At 38.6% G+C, this 26707-nt stretch overlaps 1 protein-coding gene across 5 annotated transcripts in view; it reads right to left on the bottom strand.

The window, feature by feature from the left end:
* The window catches only part of SMYD3 (SET and MYND domain containing 3), a 740343-nt gene that overhangs the window by 312814 nt on the left and 400822 nt on the right, over positions 1–26707 (bottom strand). Inside the window, exon 1 of one of the 5 annotated variants that reach the window (XM_066381752.1) lies at positions 8480–8579. The exons of the other annotated variants lie outside the window; for them this stretch is intronic. Within the exon in view, the coding sequence (XP_066237849.1) occupies positions 8480–8503 (24 nt within the window). The 5' untranslated portion in view covers positions 8504–8579. Of the gene's footprint in view, positions 1–8479; positions 8580–26707 lie in introns of those variants that run through there. 5 annotated transcript variants of the gene reach the window in all.

The following is a 26707-nucleotide window of genomic DNA, read 5'->3' as shown; positions in this document are numbered from 1 at the left end:
ACGTCTCTACGCAGCTCATGACTAAACTGTATTATGCTTACTCCTGGGCTCCGGTTGACAAGGGTGAGTGCCCAGTAGTCACAGAACAGTGAACATCTCTTTGCAGCTCCCAGCTAGCTTATGCAATATCACTATCTGAGTGGACCAATGACAGATCTTTTTCCCACATTATTTTACCACGTGGGTAAACAGTTTAGTTAGCAATAGGTCAGCTCGGTTTACAGCTAAAACAAGAAGCAGCTTATGATGGACTTTCGAGAGCTGCTTAATGACCAGTTAATTTACACAAATTGCACAGAAATTACTTTTGGAAAAATATCACTTGTATTATACTAAACTTTGCAAGACATTCTGTTGTTTTCAATGGGGGTGTTTACCCTGGATTGAGTGGGCGGCATACTCTCTACACACTTAAAGCTGCTAAGTGCTAAGTCATTCTGGGATTGAGGCTGGACTGTAGGTTATGAGCATCCCTAAATTCCTCAAAAGATAAGACAAATTACCAGGCAGAAAGGGGAGGCAATCCCTATTTTCTTGTTGCTGCCAAAATTTGAGCTGTTTTCTCTAGGATTTCTACTGAATGGTGCCAAAAAATATTTCAATATTTGTCCATTTAAAAAAGATATTTAAAAGTGGCCACGTGTTCTAATAACTGTATGCTAAATTTCTGATTCTGTTATAATTATATTAGGATTAGTCTGATTTCTCCCAAACTAATTCTTTACCAGAGTCTCCTAAGTTCGCTAAATAACTCAGTTTCAATAAGGAAGTAAATGACAAGACATATTGCTCGTTACCAAAAGTGGGATGAGAGCAAGAGGGGTAGTTTTTCTTCCTTCATGTGATACGTAAGACAAAGCAACTGAAAAGCCTACATCATGAAACATATGTGCTTTGAACACTTAAGTTTTAAGAAGTAATCTTTTTTTATTTTGTATCAAAAGACAAAACAAAGAAAATAGCAAGATATCATAATGTACTTTTTCAAATATACCTGCAAAAGAAACTATTTCATTTAATGCTAACTTAAAGAATAGCAATGTTTCAATAATATATTTTTACAGAAATAATTCTGCTTTCTAAAGCATAGGGAAAAGTACCAATGCAGACCAAACTTTCTCACAGATGTTTTGTAATAGAAGAAATTTAATGAAAAGAAACAATCCCATTTTTCCATTAGAATTGTTGCTAAAGGGAAGCATATCTTAAAATTTAAGGCTTAGAGTTGTTCTCCACATGTTAAACATAATAAACCCCATCACCAATTTCAAAAAGTATATAAACAAATAGCAAATTCTATTTAGGTGGCTACATACTAGATAAATTAATAAAACGTGTCATTTGGGGAATAAAGCCAGTCTCAATAAAAAGAAATGTTTGGCGTATTTTTATTTTGCTCTTTGATGACTTATTGACAGATGATAAAATGCATAACTTTGTTTTCACCAAGAAATCCAAAGTACAAAAGAGCACCAGAATGGTATTGTTCTGCTTTTCTTAAAATGGCACCAGGAGTGAAAGAGTATGTCTCTGGCTCCTAAAAGTCTTTAACTAGAAAGTCATAGTTTATTATGTGGTTTTCTACTGCATGCGTGTTTCTCCCATAAACAGTGAGCTCCCTATGGGCTCATACTTGAACCTTTTTTAAAAGGGGGCTGTGGGGAGAAACATATTTGCTTAGAAATGGCCACCTCATTTTGCTCTTCTTCAGACTGCCTACTCTGTGCTGAATCATCATCAACAGGCATTTATGTGGCCATCCTCATAGCACTTCCGGTACAACCACTTAGGAATCCACAAAAGAAAGAGACGTCCACGAGGCAACACAGCAATTGTTTTTCTTGGGGATGCTATGCAGTTTTTCATGGTGGGACCTTAAACTTAAATTTATACCACTAATAACAGAAATCCAATTACAAGAGGAGGAAAAGGCACTAAATTCACATAGGCTCTGACAGGAATGGCTTCAGAACTTAGAGAAACTTCAGCTACCAGTCAAGATGGAGTAACAGAAATGAGATTTACCCATCTACAAAAAACAACCAAGAGTCTGGACAGCATATAAAAAAGTTTTCATTCATTGAAACATAGGAAACAAAGGCCAGTGATGACTGAGATGGAAAAGGAACAAAAAGATTGCTCCAGCTTATTGATGTGGGGAGTTTCCAGGCTACAGCACAAGGAGGCAAAGCCTAGTGGATCCCTGGGTCAAGGAGATGAAGTTGAGCATACAGGAGGACCAAGAAGGCTAGAGTTTATGGTTAGCAAACTATAGAGCAGGGGTCCCCAAACTATGGCCCGTGGGCCACATGCGGCCCCCTGAGGCCATTTATCCGGCCCCCGCTGCACTTCTGGAAGGGGCACCTCTTTCATTGGTGGTCAGTGAGAGGAGCATAGTTCCCATTGAAATACTGGTCAGTTTGTTGATTTAAATTTACTTGTTCTTTATTTTAAATATTGTATTTGTTCCCGTTTTGTCTTTTTACTTTAAAATAAGATATGTGCAGTGTGCATAGGGATTTGTTCATAGTTTTTTTTTATAGTACGGCCCTCCAACAGCCTGAGGGACAGTGAACTGGCCCCCTGTGTAAAAAGTTTGGGGACCCCTGCCGTAGAGCAAAGAACTATACAGAGAGAGAACTCTATAATCTGCCACTGGTCAATCCTAAGTATTCAAGAGTACCTGATCAGCATATGTTCTGCCTGAGGGCAAAACCAAGTAAAAGGATTTGAAGTAACAATTAGGTGGCCAGAGAAGAAATCTCAAAGGGCAGTGGTCGGCAAACTCATTAGTCAACAGAGCCAAATATCATCAGTACAACAATTGAAATTTCTTTTGAGAGCCAAATTTTTTAAACTTAAACTAGATAGGTAGGTACATTCCTTATCGAGGTAGCGCCCGCACGTGGTATTTTGTGGAAGAGCCACACTCAAGGGACCAAAGAGCCTCATGTGGCTCACGAGCCACGATTTGCCAACCAGGGTCATAGGGCATTGGATAGTGGATTCCGAGAGTCTTGCTGCAGTAACTTACTCCTATTAAATACTGCTCTGGTACCACCAAGCAAATCTGAAAAGAAAGACTCCCCAAATCAAACTATTTCTAAGGAACTTAATTGTGTTTCAGACAAAAAGCTTAAGAATGATTTTAGGGAATGAAAAAATATCCAGCACCCAAAAAAGGTAAAATAACAGTATCTAGTATTCAACCAAACATTATTGGGCATAAATAGAAATGGAATAATACCATTAAAACTGACCCAGAATTGAAACAGATGTTAGAATGAATAAACAAGGACATTAAGAGTTGTTATAACTGTATTTCATATGTTCAAAAGTCGGGGACATGAAAAATACAAAAAAGACCCAAATCAAAGTTCTAGAGATGAAAACAAAATGCCTGAGATGAAAAATGCTCTGGGTGAGATCCATGGCAGGTAAGACGGTGCAGGAAAAAGATTAGTGAACTTGAAGACATAGCAGCGGAAGATATCAAAAATAAAACACAGACAAAAAAATCATTTTATAAAAATAGGAGAATTATTGAGCTATGGCACAACATCAAGAGGGAAAATATACCTGAGAGGAAAGAGCCATAGGGTTTTAGCACATTTTCACAGGAGAGTTGTCCCATAATGTGAACAGGGATGTGCTCTGAGGTCACAGATCAGAGCAAAAGTAACTATTTCTTGATGAGATAAAACCCATGAGTTCTGTACAAGTAGCACTTATCAAATAACACCTACCACTCAGGGAGAGCGTGAAAAGGACTCAGATGGAGAGAAGATGACCTAGATGAGCCTCCATGTGCTTTAAGTAAGAACAAACTGTAAACCTTTGTGTAAAGCACCTTGAGACTGCAACACACACACACACACACACACACACACACACACAGGTACAGGCACCCACACATACATGCACACATACCCCCCAAAAGTTCTGCTAAACACCAGGCCATCCTATACATACTTACCATTATAGTACAACTAACATAACTTCTCACTTTGAGACCATTTATTTAACATTACATTGAGGCCACTTATTTAACTGCTATATCTTTAAAAATCAGGCTATAACAAAGAAATCAATAGGTTAAATTTGCCACAGTATCAAACATCACACCCAATGGGTTCAGAACAGAACAGCAGTTTTATCTTCATTGGTCCCTTGCAGAGGCAGATGACATGTAACTCTATGATGTCTCTTTGCCCTTGTAAGCTAGTGAAAAGAACCACTAGTTACCTGTTAAGCACTAAACATTGTTCTTTATCTTAAACGAAGAATACATCAAAACACCACATTGGCTTTCAGAGAGAAGCCATTAACTTTGTTGTCTTAGTGTCTTTAATCACAGAGAAGGAAATACAGAATATTAATGAGAAGCAGAATAGCTTTGATATATAGTAAATAAAACTAGTTAGCCAGGCACATCCATGTGATTTAAACCATCTTTTACAGCAAAGTCACACTGCTTCAATTAATTAGGTAACACATTTTTAAAGGTCAAGGGCATAAAACCAATCAGCCTGATTAGACCTCATTCCTTTCAACAAATAAGGGGGGGAAAGAAACATATACACACGGCAATATATTTAGAATAAAACAATAAAAATCACACCACTAACTGACTCCAAAATTCAGTCAAAAGCCTTAAGACTCCTTTGTTTTAACAAGAAAGGAAATGGTTTTCTTTAGAAACTCTAACTCCAGTGGGAAAACATATTAAAATAAACTGCAAAAACCTATTGGGCATCTGCTTTTCTATAAACACACAGACGACATCTTGTGAGGAACTAGCCTCACTGAAAGCTGAACTGCATTAAATAAGCCACTCCGTGTTTGCTCTGCAGATCTTAGAACAACAAAACCCACAAATACAATCCAACATCTTTGCCACATCTGTAAAATTAAGCTAAAATTGACAAGCAGAAATCCAAATCATGTTATTTTAATTTTTCTAATAATTCTTAGGTTTAAATAAATACATTATTTGATTGTTCGCTTCCTTATAATATGTTCCGATTGGACAACTGCTACTATTAGAAGGAAACAAACCAGTATGTTGGCTTTCCAACTATTTCCCTGCTGTCCCATTCTGCTTACACGGGACACAGGAAGCAGATTCCCCAGATGTCAAAAGTATCTCAAAGCCAGGTAGGTTAATAGAATGCAAAATCCAGGTTGGCATTGAGACTTGATTATCTTCCTTTTTTATTTAAAGGAGTTTTTCATTTTGCAATAGAAATCATTTCATGTGCATCTTAAATTCAATCCACGTGTCAGATTATGCTAGCACAGTGATGACAACAGAAGGCTCCCCACACCCATACTATTCTGCTAAGTAGGAAGCAACTTAGAAATCCATTTTGTCATGCATGCAGCCACAAGTTCATTTGCGTATATAGTAAAAACATGACTGCTTTAAAAATTGGGTTCTTTTGGCCCTGGCCAGTCGGCCTGGCGTATGGAAGTTCTGGGTTCAATTTCCGGTCACAGCACACAGAAGTGCCCATCTGCTTCTCCACCCTTCCCCCTTTCCTTCTTCTCTATCTCTCTCTTCCCCTCCTGTAGCCAAGGCTCCATTGGAGCAAAGTTGGCCTGGGCGCTGAGGATGGATCCATGGCCTCTGCCTCAGGTGCTAGAATGGCTCTGGTTGCAATAGAGTAACACCCCAGATGAGCAAAGCATTGCCCCCTGGAGGGCATGCTGGGTGGATCCCGGTCGGGTGCATGCAGCAGTCTGTCTGACTGCCTCTCCACTTCTAACTTCGAAAAAATACAAATAAATAAATAAATAAATAAATAAAATTTAAAAAATAAAAAATAAAAGTTGGGTTCTTTTATTCCTAAAATAATAATGAAATACTATTATTTCCCAACACTGGTCAAATACACGTACCTCTTCCATAACAAGATTTCTTTCTGGTAAGAATTTGTAAGCTAATAGTTATAATGTCATGATCATTGATATATTGATCTACCTCACTATCATCACAATGTAGTTCACAATATAAATTCCTAAGAGATGAATAACAATAACTATTTAATCCTAATAATTAACTTTTAAAGAAAAGGGAGTACAAGAACAGTAAGTGGTACTGAAAATGCCTGTATATTATCAGTAACCAAGTATATAAACCAAAGCACTATAAAATTTTACAAATAATTACTTTAAATATACAATAGAGGAGAAATTTAAGGGGCAAAAGTAGCTGAACAGAACTCTGCCTTCTAGTTTATTTTTCCAAAATTCAATGTAAGACAAAAAATAAAAAAAGAAGCAGAAGACATCATGGGTGCTATCTTGAAGACCATTCAAAGGACAAAAATTAGCTTAAAAGCCAAATGATAAGAGTTTTTTCCAAGTAGAGGTTCTCTAAATCAGTGTTTTTCAACCAGTGTGCCGTGAGACATGGTCAGGTGTGCCGTGGGGAAATTAAACATGGGTCCCCAAACTACGGCCCGCCTGCAGGATTCGGCCTGCGGAGGCTATTTATCCAGCCAGCCGCCAGCCGCCTCCATCCAAACATAAACATTCCCCTCACATTCCCTCCAGCTATCAGCGACAGGAAGAGTAGAGGCACAGGGAACACTCACTGACCAATCACCTTCTAGGATTCATCCCGACCACTAGCAATGAACCAATAGTAGGCCGCCTCTCATCCACACCCAGGAAGGTCCCCACTCGGGCTGCCGCACACTTGTCATTGTGTGGCCGCTGTGAGTAGTTGAAGCTGCTACTCCTCCCCATGGTCCCAATTTCTAATCCTGGTCAGGACTAGAGGTAAATGTTGCCACCACTAGATGAAACCTCAGCCTCAGCTGGTTATGTCTATCCTGATGGTGTATATAGATAGTTGACCTTTTTCTTTTTAAAAGAGGCCCCCGCAGAGGGTGATATACAATGCGTCACAATGTTATCTAACTTTAAAGCTAAAGTTTGCTGATCTTCCTTTGGACAGTTTTTAGTTATCTGTTGCCAAGGAGTTCCCCATTCTGGCCAACAAAGCTATTTTGACATTGCTCCCGTTTTCAACCACATATCTATGTGAGCTGAGCTTCTCAAGCTTGACTGCGATAAAAACTAAAAACAGAGAGAGACTGAGAACTGTTGAGGAAGAGCTTCGTGTGTGTCTTTCTACCATTCCTGCCAGGATATCCCTTTTGTGTTCATCGAAACAGGCCCAGGTTTCACACTAAGTGAGTATAAATACATTTAGAAACTATATTATTAACTATATGTATAATATAATATGTGTTAGAGTGTCATTTTGTGTCATTTTGGTAGGTGGTGTGCCCCAGGATTTTGTAAATGTAAAAAATGTGCCGTGGCTCAAAAAAGGTTGAAAATCACTGCTCTAAATAGTCACAGGAGATATAATTCAACTCTATCCTGCACCTGAAATGCACTGAAGACTCAGAGAGACAGATGCCTACATTAAATCCCATCGGGGAGTTATCCGTGCAGGTATCACGTGGGATATGGCCCACTTCACCCGGAGGTCAAATGAGTCAACCTAGAACTATGACTTATGCCTACTGAAGAATGTCAGTGATGGGAAGCATAAAACAAAGAAACAAAAATGTGGACTGACTGCTTCTGTTAATTTCATGCTGATTTCAACACCTCTCTCACCCCACAAGTCTTCTGTCCCACCAGGTGACAAAGAACACCAATTAGTTACTCTCAACACCCACTCTCCCTTTTTCCATAATAAGAGAACTTTACTTTTAAAAAAAATGTGTTAAATAGAAGTCTTGTGTGAAACTTCAGAGGGAGTTTACTTACACACATGCGGTATGTGCCCTCTTTGGCTTTTCTACCTTTCTCCCTCCTTTCCCAATGCAGGAATAACAGCTGATGTTCCAACAGCCACTCTGAACCAGGCAGGACTTTAATGATGAAAGCCAGGTGCAGCACAGCCAAAAGACAAACTGAGTCAAACCTCTGAGGACCTTTCAGGCTGCAAGTCCAGCCCTGGAATACTCACTCCAGGCTTTTATATAACAGTATAAATGTCTGCATGTACACCACAGCAGTTGGGTCTCTGTTTCTTTCAGCTAACTATTAGTTCTAAGACACTCTTGAACGACTCTGCATCCCCCAATATGTGTTTCACACCCTGCTGCCTTTCGGGCTTCATCGTGTTGCACACTACTCCACTTTTCCTGAGAATGCTATATATTTTATTCCTTATCACACCCTAAATTTTCATAGATCAGGTTTCTCTGTCTGAAACCAGACCTCAGCCCACCCATGAATGGCTTACTAAATTCCCAGTCCTTGTCCTAAACTCAAGTGTCATTCCTGTGAGATCTGTGCTGGCCCTCTCTTCCCCGATTGAGAGTCTTCTCTCTCTTGCCTCCTTCCACCAGCGGCCCATTCACAGCTCTACTTGTTGGATTTCAATCATCTGCTTATGTGTCTGTCTTCTACAAATCCCTGCTCTTGAGAACAGGGGGTATGTCACACTCACCTCTATTTCCTTAGCATTTGGCATGGTGCCTGCCTCATGTCCTGAACGGAATGGCGAATATTTTGATTTAGAAATAATGGGTCACAGGCCAGCCAAGCTTGAATGTGACTTGTTTTATTTAATCATTATCCCCAACCCAACCTCCCCCTGTGCACAGCACAGAATAATGGACTGGGCTTGGCTATTTATGCGCTGGCCTTTCCTGCTAGCCTGTGATCCAGAATGGCAGGTTTCCATGAATTTCAAGACCACTCCATTTTGCAAAGGATGCTTTCTTAATTATTGTTCACATTCATCAAGCTCTTTTAAAAATAAGCAGGACAAACTTCATCTAAATACAGCTGTTAAAATAAATGGAGGTTAACCTCAGATACAGGCACTATTTGGTCTCAATATTCAATTTTCAGTTTATTCCCAGACAAGTAACATTGTTATTTTTCTTTCATGTCTTCAAAGCAGCTAATACCAGACTCTTTTAATGAAAGATAAAGACTCACCCCATAGGGCAGAAACTACAAATGACTGCTGGAGGAAGCGGGAGGACTGTGTTTTGGAAACTGGCCCTACAATGAGTAATCACTGATGTCATTCTGAGACAAAGAACACAGTGTTAATGATAGCATCTGGGACCAGCACCCACGGCAGGAGCATCACAACACAACAAAGAGATTTTTTAACAGATTTCTAATGAAACAAAATACTACAAGCTCATTAAAATGTCCTGTGTTCAGAATAAAAAGCCAGTTAATACAATACCTGTACTCTCTTCAATAATAATGTATACCATGTCCAGTAAGCTACACTGATATTTCCAATTTCAAGTAAAAGTCCCCTTTATTCTATTTCAAAAACAAACGTACTTTATAGAATGTTTAGGGAGAAAAGACTAATACCACAGAAAGAAATAAGAAAAAAAAAAGAAAAAGAATGTTCACTATTTTATTGAGCCAAGCAGACACAGTATCAAGACCACACACATGTTCATCTCTACCACATGCCCCGACCCATCCTCATGGAAGGGTACTCATATATGATGGTACTAAGAATTTTGAAAACTAGTCTTTGCTGCCAAATGATAAATTGCTAAGACTCCAAAATCCTGCCATATATTTCTTTAAAAAAAAAATTGGCTCAGTGGTAGAGCGTCGGCCTAGCATGCAGAAGTCCCGGGTTCAATTCCCGGCCAGGGCACACAGAAGAAGTGCCCATCTGTTTTTCCACCCCTCCCCCTCTCCTTCCTCTCTGTCTCTCTTCCCCTCCCGTAGCCAAGGCTCCATTGGAGCAAAGATGGCATGGGCGCTGGGGATGGCTCCATGGCCTCTGCCTCAGGCGCTAGAGTGGCTCTGGTCGCAACAGAGTGATGCCCTGGATGGGCAGAGCATCGCCCCCTGGTGGGTGTGCCAGGTGGATCCCGGTCGGGCGCATGCGGGAGTCTGTCTGACTGCCTCCCCGTTTCCAGTTTCAGAAAAATACAAAAAAAAAAAATTGATTTCAGAGAGAAATGAAGGGATAGAGAAAAAGAGAGAGAAACATCATTTTGTTGTTCCACTTACTTATGCATTCATTGGTTGATTCTTATATGTGCCTTGACCAGGGATCGAACCCACAACCTTGGCACATAAAGACGACAATTTAACCAACTGAGCTGCTTGGCCAGGGCCTATCATATATTTCAAAAATGATTCACTAAATAGTAATCCTACTACATGTTAGTGAAATATCCCCAGTTGCCAAGTAATTTTCAAAAATGTACCAATTTATTAAAGAAATAAAGTTACATACTTGACTGAAGTACATGTTTCATTAACTGCTAGCTGATCCTTTTCGCTGAACTCTAGGTGGTTATTCTCCTAACTTTATAACATAACTGGAGCTCGAGGCAGGACATATGGTGACTAGGCCAAGCTCAGCTGATGTCCTAACAAAGGAAATCAGGCAAATACTATCAGGACTATTTTTACATCTGTACCCAAAAAAAAAACAACCCAATAACAAACCAACAAAAAACCCACAATGTGGAATATAGCAATTATTAACTTCAAGCAAATCCTATGGTTCCCAAAGGAGGCATAATTTTAAATCTATGGAATTTATTCACAAGAAGTTTCTATTAAGAGAAAACATGCTTTGAGTTTTTGACTTTTACTTTGATTTCCAGGAACATCATCTCTCCAACACTCAGTGAAGCACAATGAAAGAAGATGAAAGGGGAGATAAGAGACTGCCCTTTACAATGAATTCTCCTTTCCTAACCCGTCTGCTCACCAAAAAGTGAACTAACTCTAGTCAACAATGGAGTTCCCAACCACAAACATCTGAAATTTTGAAGGACCAGAACACCTGTTAGATGTTACATGGAGCTTATTGTTTTCAAAGCAATCCCAAATTAAAGTGAACTTCATGATGCAGGCATCTGAGGGCCCAGACAGAAGACAGGCCATCTAATGCAGTAGCCTCGGTCATTCTGTGTTATAAAATGATATATTTCTAATGGCAGCAGTCCTTGGTTTGGATCTTTATACTTTTGTTCCTAATAAACCGAAAATGCATAACTTAATACAAGAAAAATAAAGTAAATTAAGCCTGTTTTTAAAAAAAACTAAAGCTATTAAAAACTGTATTGCAAGGTGTTGTTTTACATAGGTAGTAGACTAAGTCCTAAAGACCTACTTAAACCATCATACACCCAATTCTTTTTCTGAGAAATGTTTGTACAGGAACTATCAAGTATCAAAGGAGCTTTAAAGTCACAGCAGCCCCAGCACCAAAGGCTGGAACAGGGTCTCCATGCTGCAGTCAGCTCCTTCTCCTGTCAATTCTCCATGCCGACCACCTCGGCCATCCCTGCCACCATCCTGTTGCTCTGTCCATCTCGAAATAGGTTCCATCTTCTTTATTTTTAATTCTTTCCACTTAAGATCATTTTCAGAAAGACATTTTTAACCTCTCTTTGTCTATATCTTACGGCTGGGGCGTAATACCATATTTTGTGTATAACAAATAGTAAGTATTTGTTGAATGAATAATGAATTACCTTACCTACTCTCATTGTGAAAGCAGTTCCAATGAGTGAAACACTTTTTCTAGGGTACTTTAACCCACCTCTTTATTTGGGGCAAGTCACAAACTTTTCCGTCTGTCACGTGTGAAGTTGGCCAAGGTGAGTTTTTAAAAACTTTCCAGCTCATGCCTGACCTGTGGTGGCGCAATGGATAAAGCGTCAACCTGGAATGCTGAGGTTGCCAGTTCGAAGCCCTGGGCTTGCCTAGTCAAGGCACATATGGGAGTTGATGCTTTCTGCTCCTCCCCCCTTCTCTCTCTCTCTCTCTCTCTCTCTCTCTCTGTCTCCTCTCTCTAAAATGAATAAATTAAAAAAAAAAAACACTTTCCAGCTCAACTCTATAATTCCACAAGTTTGTATGTCCTTGTCTTCCTTTTTTCTTTCAAAATATTTTTAAATAATTATTTTTGAGGTTTTTTTTAAAATTATATCAACTGAATAGTGTCTAAGAGTATTTGAAGGTCCTTAATGAAATGGTTTAAAATTCAACAATGCTGTGCACAAGCACACGTATTGATCAGCTGTTAAGTGTAATAGACTGTGCCAGGCAATATATTCAATAAGTGCACAAAAGTGCGCAAGAGTATCCCCAGAGCTTTCAGTCTGATGGGGATATGGATAAGTAAAAGGCATACTATTATATAAGGCAGATGACATAAGTGCTAGAAAGAGACAAAAATTACACCCTTTAAAAGAGAAAACAACTGGATATGATGTCTCAGGCTAGAATATACCTTAACGGGCACGCCCAGGGAACTCTACAGGCCTCAGCCAGGTCACCAGTGACACGGCAATAGAACATGATCTTCTACTGCAAATGCAACCTGATCACATTTCCCTCAATGAATTTCTGACGTATTAGCAATTACAGAACTTTATTCTAGTTGGTAAAGATGTTGGTGATTGTGTATTTAAAACCTTGAATAATTTTGTTTATTATGCTATATATAGAAGTAGAATCCACATCCAATTCCTCTCAACAAAAAACCTGTATAATAAATATAATTTAAGTCACTAAAATACAATTTTCACCATTTTTCTTTCATTTAAAAATATATAGTGACTCTTCAGATCAAATTAAAGACAAGGTTTCAACACACCCATGTGATGCATGCGATAACCACACTACGTCTGAGCAATTTCTATGACAAAGAAACCAGGGCTTTCTAGAATCAGGCTTTCAGATCTCTTGCTTCTGGTACAGAAAGACCAAAAAAGGAGTAAACAGAAAACAAAACAAATTTTAAAACAAATATTGAGGAAGCAATTATTGAGTATAGTACAATTTTAGAACTACAGTGAAGACCATGATAGATTGAGGAGTTAGAAGGAAAGAGATATCCTGACGGAGGGCTACAAAAGGTCTCTAGATTAGTCAGCCTCAAATTTGACCCCATTTTTGCTCTCTGGGGCCCTCAATAAAATACACAAGATCAAAATTAATGTTCTAATGCAAGTGAATTTCTAAGCATCTCACTTTTGCAGTCATGAAAAGCCTTAATAGGTAATTGCTGAATTAACACCTTTGAAACAAAGACTTGCACATAAACAGGCACTGGGATGAAAGGAGACACTCATTAAATGCAATAAAAATAAAAATGAAGAATAAAGCATCGTTGATCTCAATGTGCAAACGTGGCATATTACATTTTCTCACCAGGTCACACTATCATTGAGGGACTGACCTTTTGACATTCAGTGCTATCACTTCTCACCTCACAGCATGTTCTGCTTCGTGTTCACTATTCAAACTAGACCAAAGAGAACAATGACAGTCTGCAGCTAAGATTCTGCTGTTCAATCAAACCAGAATAAAGAACTTGCACATGTAAGAAGGGGAATGTGACAAGGGACTCACTAGAGGTTACGAGGACAGACTGCTGGGAGAGGACTCATCCTTCACATGAGTAATTTCTCCATCGGGGTTGATGATGTTCTGCACACATTCCTTTCTCTTTTTTAAGACTGAAAATGGAGATAATTTCACAGTACTTGTTAGCTTAGGAAGGTAAAGAGAGTACTAACTAAATTCTTGACATATAAACAACCACAACCCCATGGCAGAAAATACTTTTTTGGCGTGCCATCACTGTGTTATCTCAAGTATTTTAAAAATGAAGTTCTGGTAAGTCAAAGACATCTCTGCCTACTTCCTATTTAAAAGCACAGAGAATAGGCCCTGGATGGTTGACTCAGTGGTAGAGCGTCGGCCCGGCATGTGGAAGTCCCAGGTTCAATTCCCGATCAGGGCACACAGAAGTGCCCATCTGCTTCTCCACCCTACCCCCTCTTTTTCTTCTTTATCTCTCTCTTCCCTGGTGGGCTTGCTGGGTGGACCCGGTAGGGGGCATGTGGGAGTCTGTCTGACTGCCTCCCCACTTCTAACTTCAGAAAAATACAAAAATAAATAAATAAAAAATAAAAGCACAGAGAATAGAAAACTGAGAACATTAAGTGATACCATAACACCAGGATGAATTAAAAGTGCAAATAAAAGTGTCCCCAAGAGGCCCTAGCCAGTTGGCTCAGCGGTAGAGCATCGGCCTGGCGTGCAGAAGTCCCAGGTTCATTTCCCGGCCAGGGCACACAGGAGAAGCACCCATCTGCTTCTCCACACTGCCCCCTCTCCTTTCTCTCTGTCTCTCTCTTCCCCTCCCACAGCTAGGGGTACATTGGAGCAAAGTTGGCCCGGGCACTGAGGATGGCTCCATAGCTTCTGCCTTGGCACTAGAATGGCTTTGGTTGCAATGGAGCAACACCCCAGATGGGCAGAGCGTTGCCCCCTAGTGGGCATGCTGGGTGGATCCTGGTGGAGCACATGCGGGAGTCTGTCTGTCTGCCTCCCCGGTTCTCACTTCAAAAAAATACAAAAAAAAAAAGTGTCCCCAAGAAAACAGGTTCTTCAGAAGCAGGTGACCACAGCAAGTCACCTGCAGAGTAACTTGTGTGTTTTAGGTTTTTTTGATATCACAGACTTCATCACATGAGTGGACAGATCTCCACTTGTAAGCTTAGAGAAGCTACAATTCAGGATTTGAAGGTTTAAATGCTTGAGATAGACAAGTTATCACCAAAAGGACTTAAGCTTGTCTGCCCATTCATGTGGTTCGTTTCCAGATATCCACATGCTCAGGGTTATGAATAGAGGCAGAACTTTCTCAAATTGATCTCCTATTCACAAATACTGCACTCATTCAATATTCAAAATACACAAATGTTAAATGACAAAACAGATAACTCAGAGTGACTGCCTCCTGAAATAAGACCAATTTATGCTGCCTAACCTCTGGTGGCGCAGTGGATAAAGCATCAACCTGGAATGCTGAAGTCACTGGTTCAAAAGCCTGGGCCTGCCTGGTCAAGGCACAACCGGGAAGCAACTACTATGAGTTGAGGCTTCCCATTTCTCCCCTCTCTTTCTCTTTCTCCTTCTCTTACTCTCTCAGACTTCTATCTAAAAATCAATCAATAAAACAAATTTTTGAAAGACCAATTTATGCTAAAAAGCATCACTCATGGAAAATTACAACCTATATTTATTACTTAAAAAGAGCCTAAGACTGTATGTAAAAACAGTGCATTTTTGTTTTCAAAAATCCAATTATATTCTTCTATATATCTGACAAATTTAATCTCTCTAATCACAAAAAGAAAATGCTATTTCTATGAAAAGCAACAGTTACCTGCCACTCACTGCACTTCAGATGGTCATGACCTTTTTGAAAGAGACCAGCTTTGCATTTCTGTATTCCCGCCTGAACTACGCAAAGGCTTCATAGTTGAGTTACTTCCCTCTGATCCTTGACTTTCTAATTTATCTTTGACCCTATTAACAGAATTATATTCCTCCATTACCACAATCATGTTATTCTCCTTTTTAGATTCTAAACAGCTCCCTATTTACTGCAGATTGAAGTCTAAACTTTATACCAGAGCATCCAAGAGTCTCCACAATCAAAGCTTGTCTCCTTTTCCAATCCCCTGTATCACAGCAAAGCTCAACACACCTTGGGCTCAAAGACTGGGAGCACATCAAGCCCTCTGTCACACAACTTCCTCAGTCCCTCCTCTTGTCTACACTGAAATTGAACATCAGCCTGGCCCCACACATATTCTATTTTTTTCAGGAAGGTGTTCCAGATCCTCACAGTCATAATAACTTGTTCCTGCATTTGCATTGCCACTGTATACAGGTTTCATCTCCAAAATGATGCTTATTTTACCATAGCTAGTATTGTGGATAGTTGCCTCTCTTGCCCTTTCCTGTTATTTTTCAAAAATTAAATACTTAGTTATAAATCTAACAAAACATGTATAGGACATATACAATGAAAACTATAAAATATTGATGAAAGAAATCACAGGAGATCTAAATAAATGGAAAGACATATCATATTCATGGATTGGAAGACTCAACATAGTAAAAATGTAAATTTTTCCAGTTATTATGACTGTGTGTCCCTCCGCTTGACCACTGTAACTCTGTAACAAGTTATTATGACACACAGTGAAAGAGACCAGAAATAATAATAAAATCTTTGGGATCTAGGACTAGGCAAAGAGCTCTTAGACTTGACACCAAAAGCACCATCCAAAAAAAGAAAATACTGATAAACTGGACTTCATCAAAATTAAAAACTTCTGCTCTTCAAAAAACTTAGGAGAATGAAAAGATAAATTACAGACTAGGTAAAACTATTCTCAAACCATATATCTGATAAAGGCCTAAAATCTAGAATGTATAAAGAACTCTAAAAACTAAACAACTGAACATTAATTTAATGCAGAAAAGGTAACTTACCCCAAACATGTCATTTAAATAAACTTATATGACATGACTGAGGAAAAAGCAGAGCATCCTGACCATTCTACTCGAGTCTATTGAAAATGTCAAGCCTGACCTGTGGTGGTGCAGAGGATCAAGTGTCAACCTGGAATGCTAAGGTCACTGGTTCAAATCCCTGGGCTTGCCTGATCAAGGTGCATGTGAGAGGCAAATACTACAAGCTGATGCTTCCCATTCCTCTCCACCTTCCCACCTTTCTCTCTCTCTCCTCTCTCTAAAATCGATAAATAAAACTTTAAAAAAATTTTAATATCCCACCAAGTGAGGAATGGGTGAGAATGTTTTCCACAGCAAATCTCCATACAGTAGTTTCCCTTTACCTGTGGGAAATACATTCTATGATCCCGAGTGGATACCTAAAACTTTGAATGGTACCAAACTCTATATATACTACGTTTTTTCCTATACACACACACACCTTTGGACTTAGCACTTTACAGCTTCACTTTGGTATATCTGAATGTTCAGCTGCTCTGCCCTTGAGCGTAAGGGCCATTAATAAGTAAAGTAACGGTGACTTGAACATAATCACTGAGCTACCATGACAGTAGATCTGGTAACGAAGACGGTTAGATAGAGCTTGGAGATGCTGGACAAAAGGATGATTCATGTCTTATGCAGGATGAAGCAGGATGGCACAAATTTTCATCACGCTACTCAAAACAGCACACAATTTAAAACCTATCAACTGCTTATTTCTGAAATTTTTCATTGAATATTTTTGGATCATGGGTAACTGAAGCCAGGAAAAAAAACACTGCAGATAAGGGGGAACTGCTGTATTTGACTAGATGGAGAAGCCATAAAGAGGAACAAAAAGAAGGAAGAAAGGGAAGGAGGAAGGGAGAGAGAGAGGGAGGGAGGGAGGGAGAGATGAGGGAGGGAGGGAGGGAGGGAGGGAGAGAGGAGGGAGGGAGGGAGGGAGGGAGGAATGGCTTTTTTTAAAAAGAGCAAAATAAATACCTTTAAATGGCCTGAATGTTACTAAACTCACTGTATCTAATGGCAACATCTCACTGTCCTTTCAGTAGCTGTAATTCTGTTTCACTCAGTGGAGAATATCTATGAAAAGAAGGGCCTTTTACAATGGCCCTTCATCTAGATTCTAGAGAACCATAATTCTTGGTTCATCATCACTGACAACTACTGATGAGGAGGAAGGAGTGCTCCACTGGGAACAGCAGGAGAAAATATCATCTGAAAGAAATTAAAACATCCTCCCTCTCCCATGAACATATTTTCTTTAAAAAATAGCAAAGACAGAGAGAGATCACAAAAAAACCCACTGAATTGCTATCAAAATAATGCCTGAAAATATGTCACTTGTTTAATAACATCTACAACTAAGTTAGCAACTGACACTCCTATGGCTATTATTATAATTAAAATTATACCCTAGCTTCAGTTTTCATTTTAAACACCATAATTTAACCACTGCCATTCACAGGCTTAAAAAGTACTTCTAAAGGAACATGTTTTGTTTTGCTTTATAAACTATTTTAAAATGTATTATATTGGGACCAGAAGAGTCCATTTCCATACAGAAGCAATGACAGCTTGGGGAATCACAAAAACTTTCAGATAAAATGACATTTTAATCTTCCTTTACAAACCCCATCTCCCACCTACTTTCATAAGCATGTCAGCTCACTTTGAAACTTGCTATATTATATTAAGAAAAATGTTTTTATTTTCTCACTTTTTCTTCTAGAAGTGGCATATGACTGACATTTCAAGAGGAATAGCCTTTACTTGAAAATATTTTCTTTTCCTTTTAGAAATAGTACTCCAGAAGTAAGAATGATATCACCAGGATTGAGAGAGTAATGGCGGGGTAGGAAGCGATACCAATAAATCTCCCCCAAAACTCAACAAGATCTTCAACCAGAAACAGAAAAACCTATACCTGGAGCCTCCAGATGCTTCGCAATACACCCAAAGGTATGGTCGAGTGAAAAATTGGCTAAATATATAACCAAACCCCGAAGGAAATAGGGAATAGGAAATGCTCCGCCTTCCTCACTAACCTAAACAGGGTGGCTTTCTCTGATAACTGTGACTATAGAAACTGAGGCGGGCAAAGGGGTGAATAGATCCAGGCCGCCGCGGCACAAACGGCCGAACCAGGCTGTGGCGCGGAGATCCAAGCCGAGGAAAAACTGATCCTGTGGCAACCAGGGCAATAAAAGCTAACACTCGCGCCAAACCCAAACAAAGAAAGACAAGCGGGGCGGCCATTTTACCCGGTCTCCTGGTCAGTGCGTGCAGCTACTGGGCAAGAGATTTCTTCCTAGGCCCCAAGAGTGGGTGCCCATGTTGCCCCACAGAAAGGCAGGGTCAGAGGCCTTTCTGTGGGCCGAGGGCAGAGTCTCTGGGCAGCTCCAGCGCCCTGGGAAAGCCACGCACGGGAGGGAGTGAGAACTAATTCCAACGGTGGAGATTTTCCGTGCTGGAGGGGGTTTCACTCAGAGGGTAACGTGGCTGGCCTCATATCCTGGTTGGCGCGCGCAGATAGTGAATGAGAGATTCCTCCGAGTGCCTCGGCAGTGCGCGCCCGTGTTATCACATAGAGGGGCAGAGTCAGGGGCCTTTGTGTGGGCCAAAGCGGAATCTCGGGCCGCCCCAGCGCCTTGCAGGAGCCGCGCACGGGGACAGAGCGAGACTCAATTCCAACGCTGCAACTTTTCCCTGCGGTTGGGGGTTTCACTCAGAGCGTGAGACTGCTGGCCGGATATCCTGGTCTGCGCGTGCAGCCAGTGAGTGAGAGTTTCCTCCAAGCGCCCCGGAAGTGGGTGCCCGCCTGTGTTACCAGACAGAGTGGCAGACAGAGCCAGAGGTCTTTGAGTGGGCGGAAAGCCCGCCTGATTATGCTAGCAGCTCTGACTGACTGAGCCTTACCCAGAGCCCTGTGCTGAGTGTGAATAGAGTGGGGAGTTGCCAGCTCTTTGAGCCTCTTACTATCCAGGCAGAGGCAGCAGCAACCCCATAGCTGGATTATCAGGCTACTAATTGAGGAAGGAAAGACTAGGAGAAAGGCTCCAGGAACACGGACTCTCTCACTGTCGGAGCATATAAATGCTAATGAGCTTCGACTGCCAACGAGACTAAAGCACAATACATGACATTGCCATAGAGACTTATCAACTGCAAACCTCTACCTGAGCATGCCAAAGGGGCAGAACCCGGGGTACAGAGTCACCGACCAGGAAGAGGGAGAGAAAAGAAAAAGCAAGAAGATAACCTCTCAAAATCAAGAATAATCTGCAGACTTTATAACCTATCCCATTTTATTATATTTGTTCGTTTGTTTCTCTTATCTTCATTCTTGATACTTTTTTTCCTCCTCCAATTTGGCCGATTAACTCTCTGCCGGTCTTACTCTCTCCTCTCCTTGAACTACACTACCCATAAGTGTTACATCTCCCATTATCTTTTCTCTTCTCTTCCTTTCTCTCTATGAGGGTTGCACTCCAAAACCCTTAACTCTCTCTCTCTCTCTCTCCTTTCTTTTTTCTTCTTTTAGTGGTTCCCTCTTTTTTTCTCTCTCTCTCTTTCTTTTCTCCCTCTATATTAGTTTCTTCCTTTCTCCTTTACATCTCCTCTCATTCAAATCTCAATAACAAACAAATTATCTTATCTGGGACACAAACTTATGTTTGTGGCATTTTGGGGGGTTTTTACTTCACCTTTTTAACTCACTAGCAATGCGCCCATCCCTGGCTCTCCATTTTATCTAGTTCTTGTTCTACTAAATACAATAGTAATTTTTTAATTTGTCCCCCCATTTTTCCATTTTCCTCTTATTCCTCTCATCATAACTCTTAGAAAACCAGCACATAAAAGCAAATCATTTTATTCTTGACCCATATTTTTTCCTTATTTGCTTTTTGTGGGTACATACGCTCTTTTTTTTTCTTTTTTTTTGTTTTTCTTTTTTTTTTCTTTCTTTTTTTTTTTTTTTTGCCCCTTTATTACTTTTCCCCAATTCAGGCCCTCCATCACAGGCATTGTTCGTTATAATTCACAGTTCACCACAAGATTTTCTCAAGAAAGAGGGGAGAGGAGAGGAGAGGAAAAAAGGAGGGGGGGAATAATTTCCTTTTTTAAAAATTTTTATTTTATTTTATTTTTCTTTATTTCATTATTAATTTTTTTTTAAAAAAACAACTCTTTTCGATTTTTTATTTTATTATTTTTTTAACTTTTTATTCTTTATTAAATCTCATTAATACTATCAACAAAACCACCCTCAGATGCCATTAAGGAAGAGAAAATCGAATATCATGGATACAAAAGAAAGAGAGGTAACACAGCTAGATGAGGAAAAATCTATAGAGAAAAAATTTAATATATTGGAAACCTTGGAGCTAAATGACAGAGAATTCAAGATAGAAATCCTAAAAATCCTCCGAGATATACAAGAAAACACAGAAAGGCAATTTAGGGAGCTCAGAAAACAACTCAATGAACACAAAGAATATATGTCCAAGGAAATTGAAACTATAAAAACAAATCAAACAGAGATGAAAAACTCAATTCACGAGCTGAAAAACGAAGTAAAAAGCTTAGCTAATAGAACAGGCCAGATAGAAGAGAGGATTAGTGAAATAGAAGACAAGCAACTTGAGGCACAACAGAGAGAAGAAGAAAGAGACTCAAAAATTAAAAAAAAAATGAGATAGCCCTACAAGAATTATCTGACTCCATCAGAAAGAATAACATAAGAATAATAGGTATATCAGAGGGAGAAGAGAGAGAAAATGGAATGGAGAACATACTCAAACAAATAATAGATGAGAACTTCCCAAGCCTGTGGAAAGAACTAAAGCCTCAAGTTCAAGAAGCAAACAGAACTCCGAGTTTTCTTAACCCCAACAAACCTACTCCAAGGCATATCATAATGAAATTGGCACAAACCAATGGCAAAGAAAAAATTCTCAAGGCAGCCAGGGAAAAGAAGAATACAACATATAAAGGAAGGCCCATTAGATTATCATCAGATTTCTCAGCAGAAACTCTACAAGCTAGAAGAGAGTGGACCCCAATACTTAAAGTCCTGAAAGAGAGGAACTTTCAGCCACGAATACTATACCCATCAAAGCTATCCTTCAAATATGAAGGAGAAATAAAAACATTCACAGATACAGAAAAGTTGAGGGAATTTATCATCAGAAAACCCCCACTCCAGGAATTACTAAAGGGGGTTCTCCAATCAGATACAAAGAACAAAAAAAAACATAGCCACAAGTAAAAGCTCCAAGAAGAACACAATAAAACCAAATTTAAACTGTGACAACAACAAAAAGAAAGGGGGGGGGGGGAAGATGGAGATTAACAGTAGCAAAGGACGATGGAGTGCAAAAGTACTCACAAAATAGTTCGCTACAATGAACAGGGTAGGAACCCTTTTCATTACTCAAAGGTAACCACCATTGAAAAAACCACCACAGAAGCACATGAGATAAAAAAGATAGCAACAGAGGAAAGATGTATGGAATACAACCAAATAAAAACAAAAGATAGAAAAACGAAAGAGAAGGATCAAACAAGACACAAAACTAACAGAAAGCAAGATATAAAATGGCAATAGGGAACTCACTAGTATCAATGATTACACTAAATGTAAATGGATTAAACTCACCAATTAAAGCCACAGAGTAGCAGAATGGATTAAAAAAGAAAATCCAACTGTATGCTGCCTACAGGAAACTCATCTAAGTAACAAGGATAAAAACAAATTCAAAGTGAAAGGCTGGAAAACAATACTCCAAGCAAATAACATCCAAAAAAAAGCAGGTGTAGCAATACTCATATCGGATAATGCTGACTACAAGACAGGAAAAGTACTCAGAGACAAAAATGGCCATTTCAAAATGGCTAAGGGGACACTGAATCAAGAAGACATAACAATTCTTAATATATATGCACCAAACCAAGGAGCACCAAAATATATAAGACAGCTACTTATTGATCTTAAAATAAAAACTGACAAAAACACAATCATACTTGGAGACCTCAATACACCGCTGACGGCTCTAGATCGGTCATCCAAACAGAGAATCAACAAAGACATAGTGGCCTTAAACAAAACACTAGAGCACCTGGATATGATAGACATCTACAGGACATTTCATCCCAAAGTGACTGAGTATACATTTTTCTCCAGTGTACATGGATCATTCTCAAGAATTGACCATATGTTGGGCCACAAAAACAACATCAGCAAATTCAGAAAAATTGAAGTTGTACCAAGCATATTTTCTGATTATAAAGCCTTGAAACTAGAATTCAACTGCAAAAAAGAGGAAAAAAATCCCACAATAATGTGGAAACTAAACAACATACTTTTAAAAAATGAATGGGTCAAACAAGAAATAAGTGCAGAGATCAAAAGATATATACAGACTAATGAAAATGACAATACGACGTATCAGAATCTATGGGATGCAGCAAAAGCAGTGATAAGAGGGAAGTTCATATCACTTCAGGCATATATGAACAAACAAGAGAGAGCCCAAGTGAACCACTTAACTTCCCACCTTAAGGAACTAGAAAAAGAAGAACAAAGACAACCCAAAACCAGCCGAAGAAAGGAGATAATAAAAATCAGAGCAGAAATAAATGAATTAGAGAACAGAAAAACTATAGAAAAAATTAATAGAACAAGGAGCTGGTTCTTTGAAAAGATCAACAAAATTGACAAACCCTTGGCAAGACTTACCAAGGAAAAAAGAGAAAGAACTCATATAAACAAAATCCAAAATGAAAGAGGAGAAATCACCACGGACACCGTAGATATACAAAGAATTATTGTAGAATACTATGAAAAACTTTATGCTACTAAATTCAACAACCTAGAAGAAATGGATAAATTCCTAGAACAATACAACCTTCCTAGACTGAGTCAAGAAGAAGCAGAAAGCCTAAACAGACCTATCAGTAGAGAAGAAATAGAAAAAACCATTAAAAACCTCCCCAAAAATAAAAGTCCAGGCCCTGACGGCTATACAAGGGAATTTTATCAAACATTCAAAGAAGACTTGGTTCCTATTCTACTCAAAGTCTGCCAAAAAATTGAAGAAGCAATACTTCCAAACACATTTTATGAGGCCAACATAACCCTCATACCAAAACCAGGCAAGGATGGCACAAAAAAGGAAAACTACAGACCAATATCTCTAATGAATACAGATGCTAAAATACTAAACAAAATACTAGCAAATCGAATACAACATATTAAAAAAACAATACATCGTGATCAAGTGGGATTCATCCAAGAATCTCAAGGATGGTTCAACATACGTAAAACGATTAACGTAATACACCATATCAACAAAACAAAGAACAAAAACCACATAATCTTATCAATAGACACAGAAAAGGCTTTCGATAAAATACAACACAATTTTATGTTTAAGACTCTCAACAAAATGGGTATAGAAGGAAAATATCTCAACATGATAAAGGCCATATATGATAAACCATCAGCTAACATCATATTAAATGGCACCAAACTGAAGGCTTTCCCCCTTAAATCAGGAACAAGACAGGGTGGTCCACTCTCTCCACTCTTATTTAATGTGGTACTAGAGGTTCTAGCCAGAGCAATCAGACAAGACAAAGAAATAAAAGGCATCATATCGGAAAAGAAGAAGTAAAGGTATCACTTTTTGCAGATGATATGATCCTATACATCGAAAACCCCAAAGAATCCACAAAAAGACGACTAGAAACAATAAGCCAATACAGTAAGGTCACAGGATTCAAAATTAACATACAGAAGTCAATAGCCTTTCTATATGCCAACAATGAAACAACTGAGAAGGAACTCAAAAGAATAATCCCCTTCACGATTGCAACAAAAAAAATAAAATACTTAGGAATAAACATAACAAAGAATGTAAAGGACTTATATAATGAAAACTATAAACCATTGTTAAGGGAAATCGAAAAAGATATAATGAGATGGAAGAATATACCTTGTTCTTGGCTAGGAAGAATAAATATAATCAAGATGGCTATATTACCCAAAGCAATATACAAATTTAATGCAATTCCCATCAAACTTCCAATGACATTTTTTAAAGAAATAGAGCAAAAAATCATCAGATTTATATGGAACTATAAAAAACCCCGAATAACCAAAGCAATCCTAAAGAAAAAGATTGAAGCTGGGGGCATTACAATACCTGACTTCAAACTATATTATAGGGCCACGACAATCAAAACAGCATGGTATTGGCAGAAAAATAGACAATCAGACCAATGGAACAGAATAGAAAGTCCAGAATAAAACCACATATATATAGTCAAATAATTTTTGATAAAGGGGCCAACAACACACAATGGAGAAAAGAAAGCCTCTTCAATAAATGGTGCTGGGAAAACTGGAAAGCCACATGCAAAAGAATGAAACTGGACTACAGTCTCTCCCCTTGTACAAAAATTAACTCAAAATGGATCAAAGATCTAAACATAAGACCTGAAACAATTAAGTACATAGAAGAAGACATAGGTACTCAACTCATGGACCTGGATTTTAAAGAGCATTTTATGAATTTGACTCCACAGGCAAGAGAAGTGAAGACAAAAATTAATGAATGGGACTACATCAGACTAAGAAGTTTTTGCTCAGCAAGAGAAACTGAAAACAAAATAAACAGAAAGCCAACTAAATGGGAAATGATATTTTCAAACAACAGCTCAGATAAGGGCCTAATATCCAAAATATACAAAGAACTCATAAAACTCAACAACAAACAAACAAACAATCCAATAAAAAAATGGGAAGAGGATATGAATAGACACTTCTCCCAGGAAGAAATACAAATGGCCAACAGATATGTGAAAAGATGCTCATCTTCTTTAGCTATTAGAGAAATGCTAATCAAAACGGCAATGAGATACCACCTCACACCTGTTCGATTAGCTGTTATTAGCAAGACAGGTAATAGCAAATGTTGGAGAGGTTATGGAGAAAAAGGAACCCTCATACACTGTTGGTGGGAATGTAAAGTAGTACAACCATTATGGAAGAAAGTATGGTGGTTCCTCAAAAAACTGAAAATAGAACTACCTTATGACCCAGCAATCCCTCTACTGGGTATATATCCCAAAAACTCAGAAACATTGATACGTAAAGACACATGCAGCCCCATGTTTATTGCAGCATTGTTCACAGTGGCCAGGACATGGAAACAACCAAAAAGCCCATCAATAGATGACTGGATAAAGAAGATGTGGCACATATACACTATGGAATACTACTCAGCCATAAGAAATGATGACATCGGATCATTTACAGCAAAATGGTGGGATCTTGATAACATGATACGAAGCAAAATAAGTAAATCAGAAAAAACCAGGAACTGTATTATTCCATACGTAGGTGGGACATAATAGTGAAACTAAGAGACATTGATAAGAGTGTGGTGGTTACAGGAGGGAGGGGGGAATTGGAGAGGGAAAGGGGTTGGGGAGGGGCACAAAGAAAACAAGATAGAAGGTGACAGAGGACAATCTGACTTTGGGTGGTGGGTATGCAACATAATTGAACGACAAGATAACCTGGACTTATCTTTGAATATATGTATCCTGACTTATTGATGTCACCCCATTAAAAAAATAAAATTATTAAAAAAAAAAAGAATGATATCACCAAATTATGTGATATATAATTTTGTATTTATTAAAAAATAATTAAACTTCCTCCCCATATAAAAAAAAAAAAAAAAAAAAGAAATAGTACTCCAAAAGTACATTTCAACCTAAGCTCCATTAAGACATTATTTAAATTGTGGCTTTTATATAAAGTATGTAATAAACATATATGTATTTAGCTCAGCTAGATCATTGACATAATTTATCAATAACCTAGATGATTTACATTAAATTTTATAGGCAAAATTTAAATTACACATTTATAATATAATTTCCATAGAATAAATTAACACATACTATTTATAAAAACAGTGGACCCTAGCAGATCCACTAAAGTGCTTCAAGCTCCATGAACCCTTTGAAATCATATGTAAATTTTGCATGTGCACGTATATGTGCTTAGCTTTTAACAGCTTCTCAAAAAAAACCTGTGAACCAAAAAAGTTAATAATCACCAGTTTATTCCCAATGGCTATTACGTTATTTACCTATAAACAGCATCTCCAAACAGAAGACACAACATTCTCTTACTTTTACAGCATTTAAGTAACCACGATATAACTTTCCATATACTTCTACAATTAGATGCAATAAATTGGGTTTCCCAATTTTTTTTCCCTCACTCCAAAGACTCATTTTTAATTTTCATTCAATCAACAAA

This window comes from Saccopteryx leptura, chromosome 1, assembly GCF_036850995.1.
Source record: "Saccopteryx leptura isolate mSacLep1 chromosome 1, mSacLep1_pri_phased_curated, whole genome shotgun sequence".
NCBI classification, from domain to species: Eukaryota; Metazoa; Chordata; class Mammalia; order Chiroptera; family Emballonuridae; genus Saccopteryx; species Saccopteryx leptura.
This window is presented reverse-complemented; position numbering and strand designations above follow the sequence as displayed.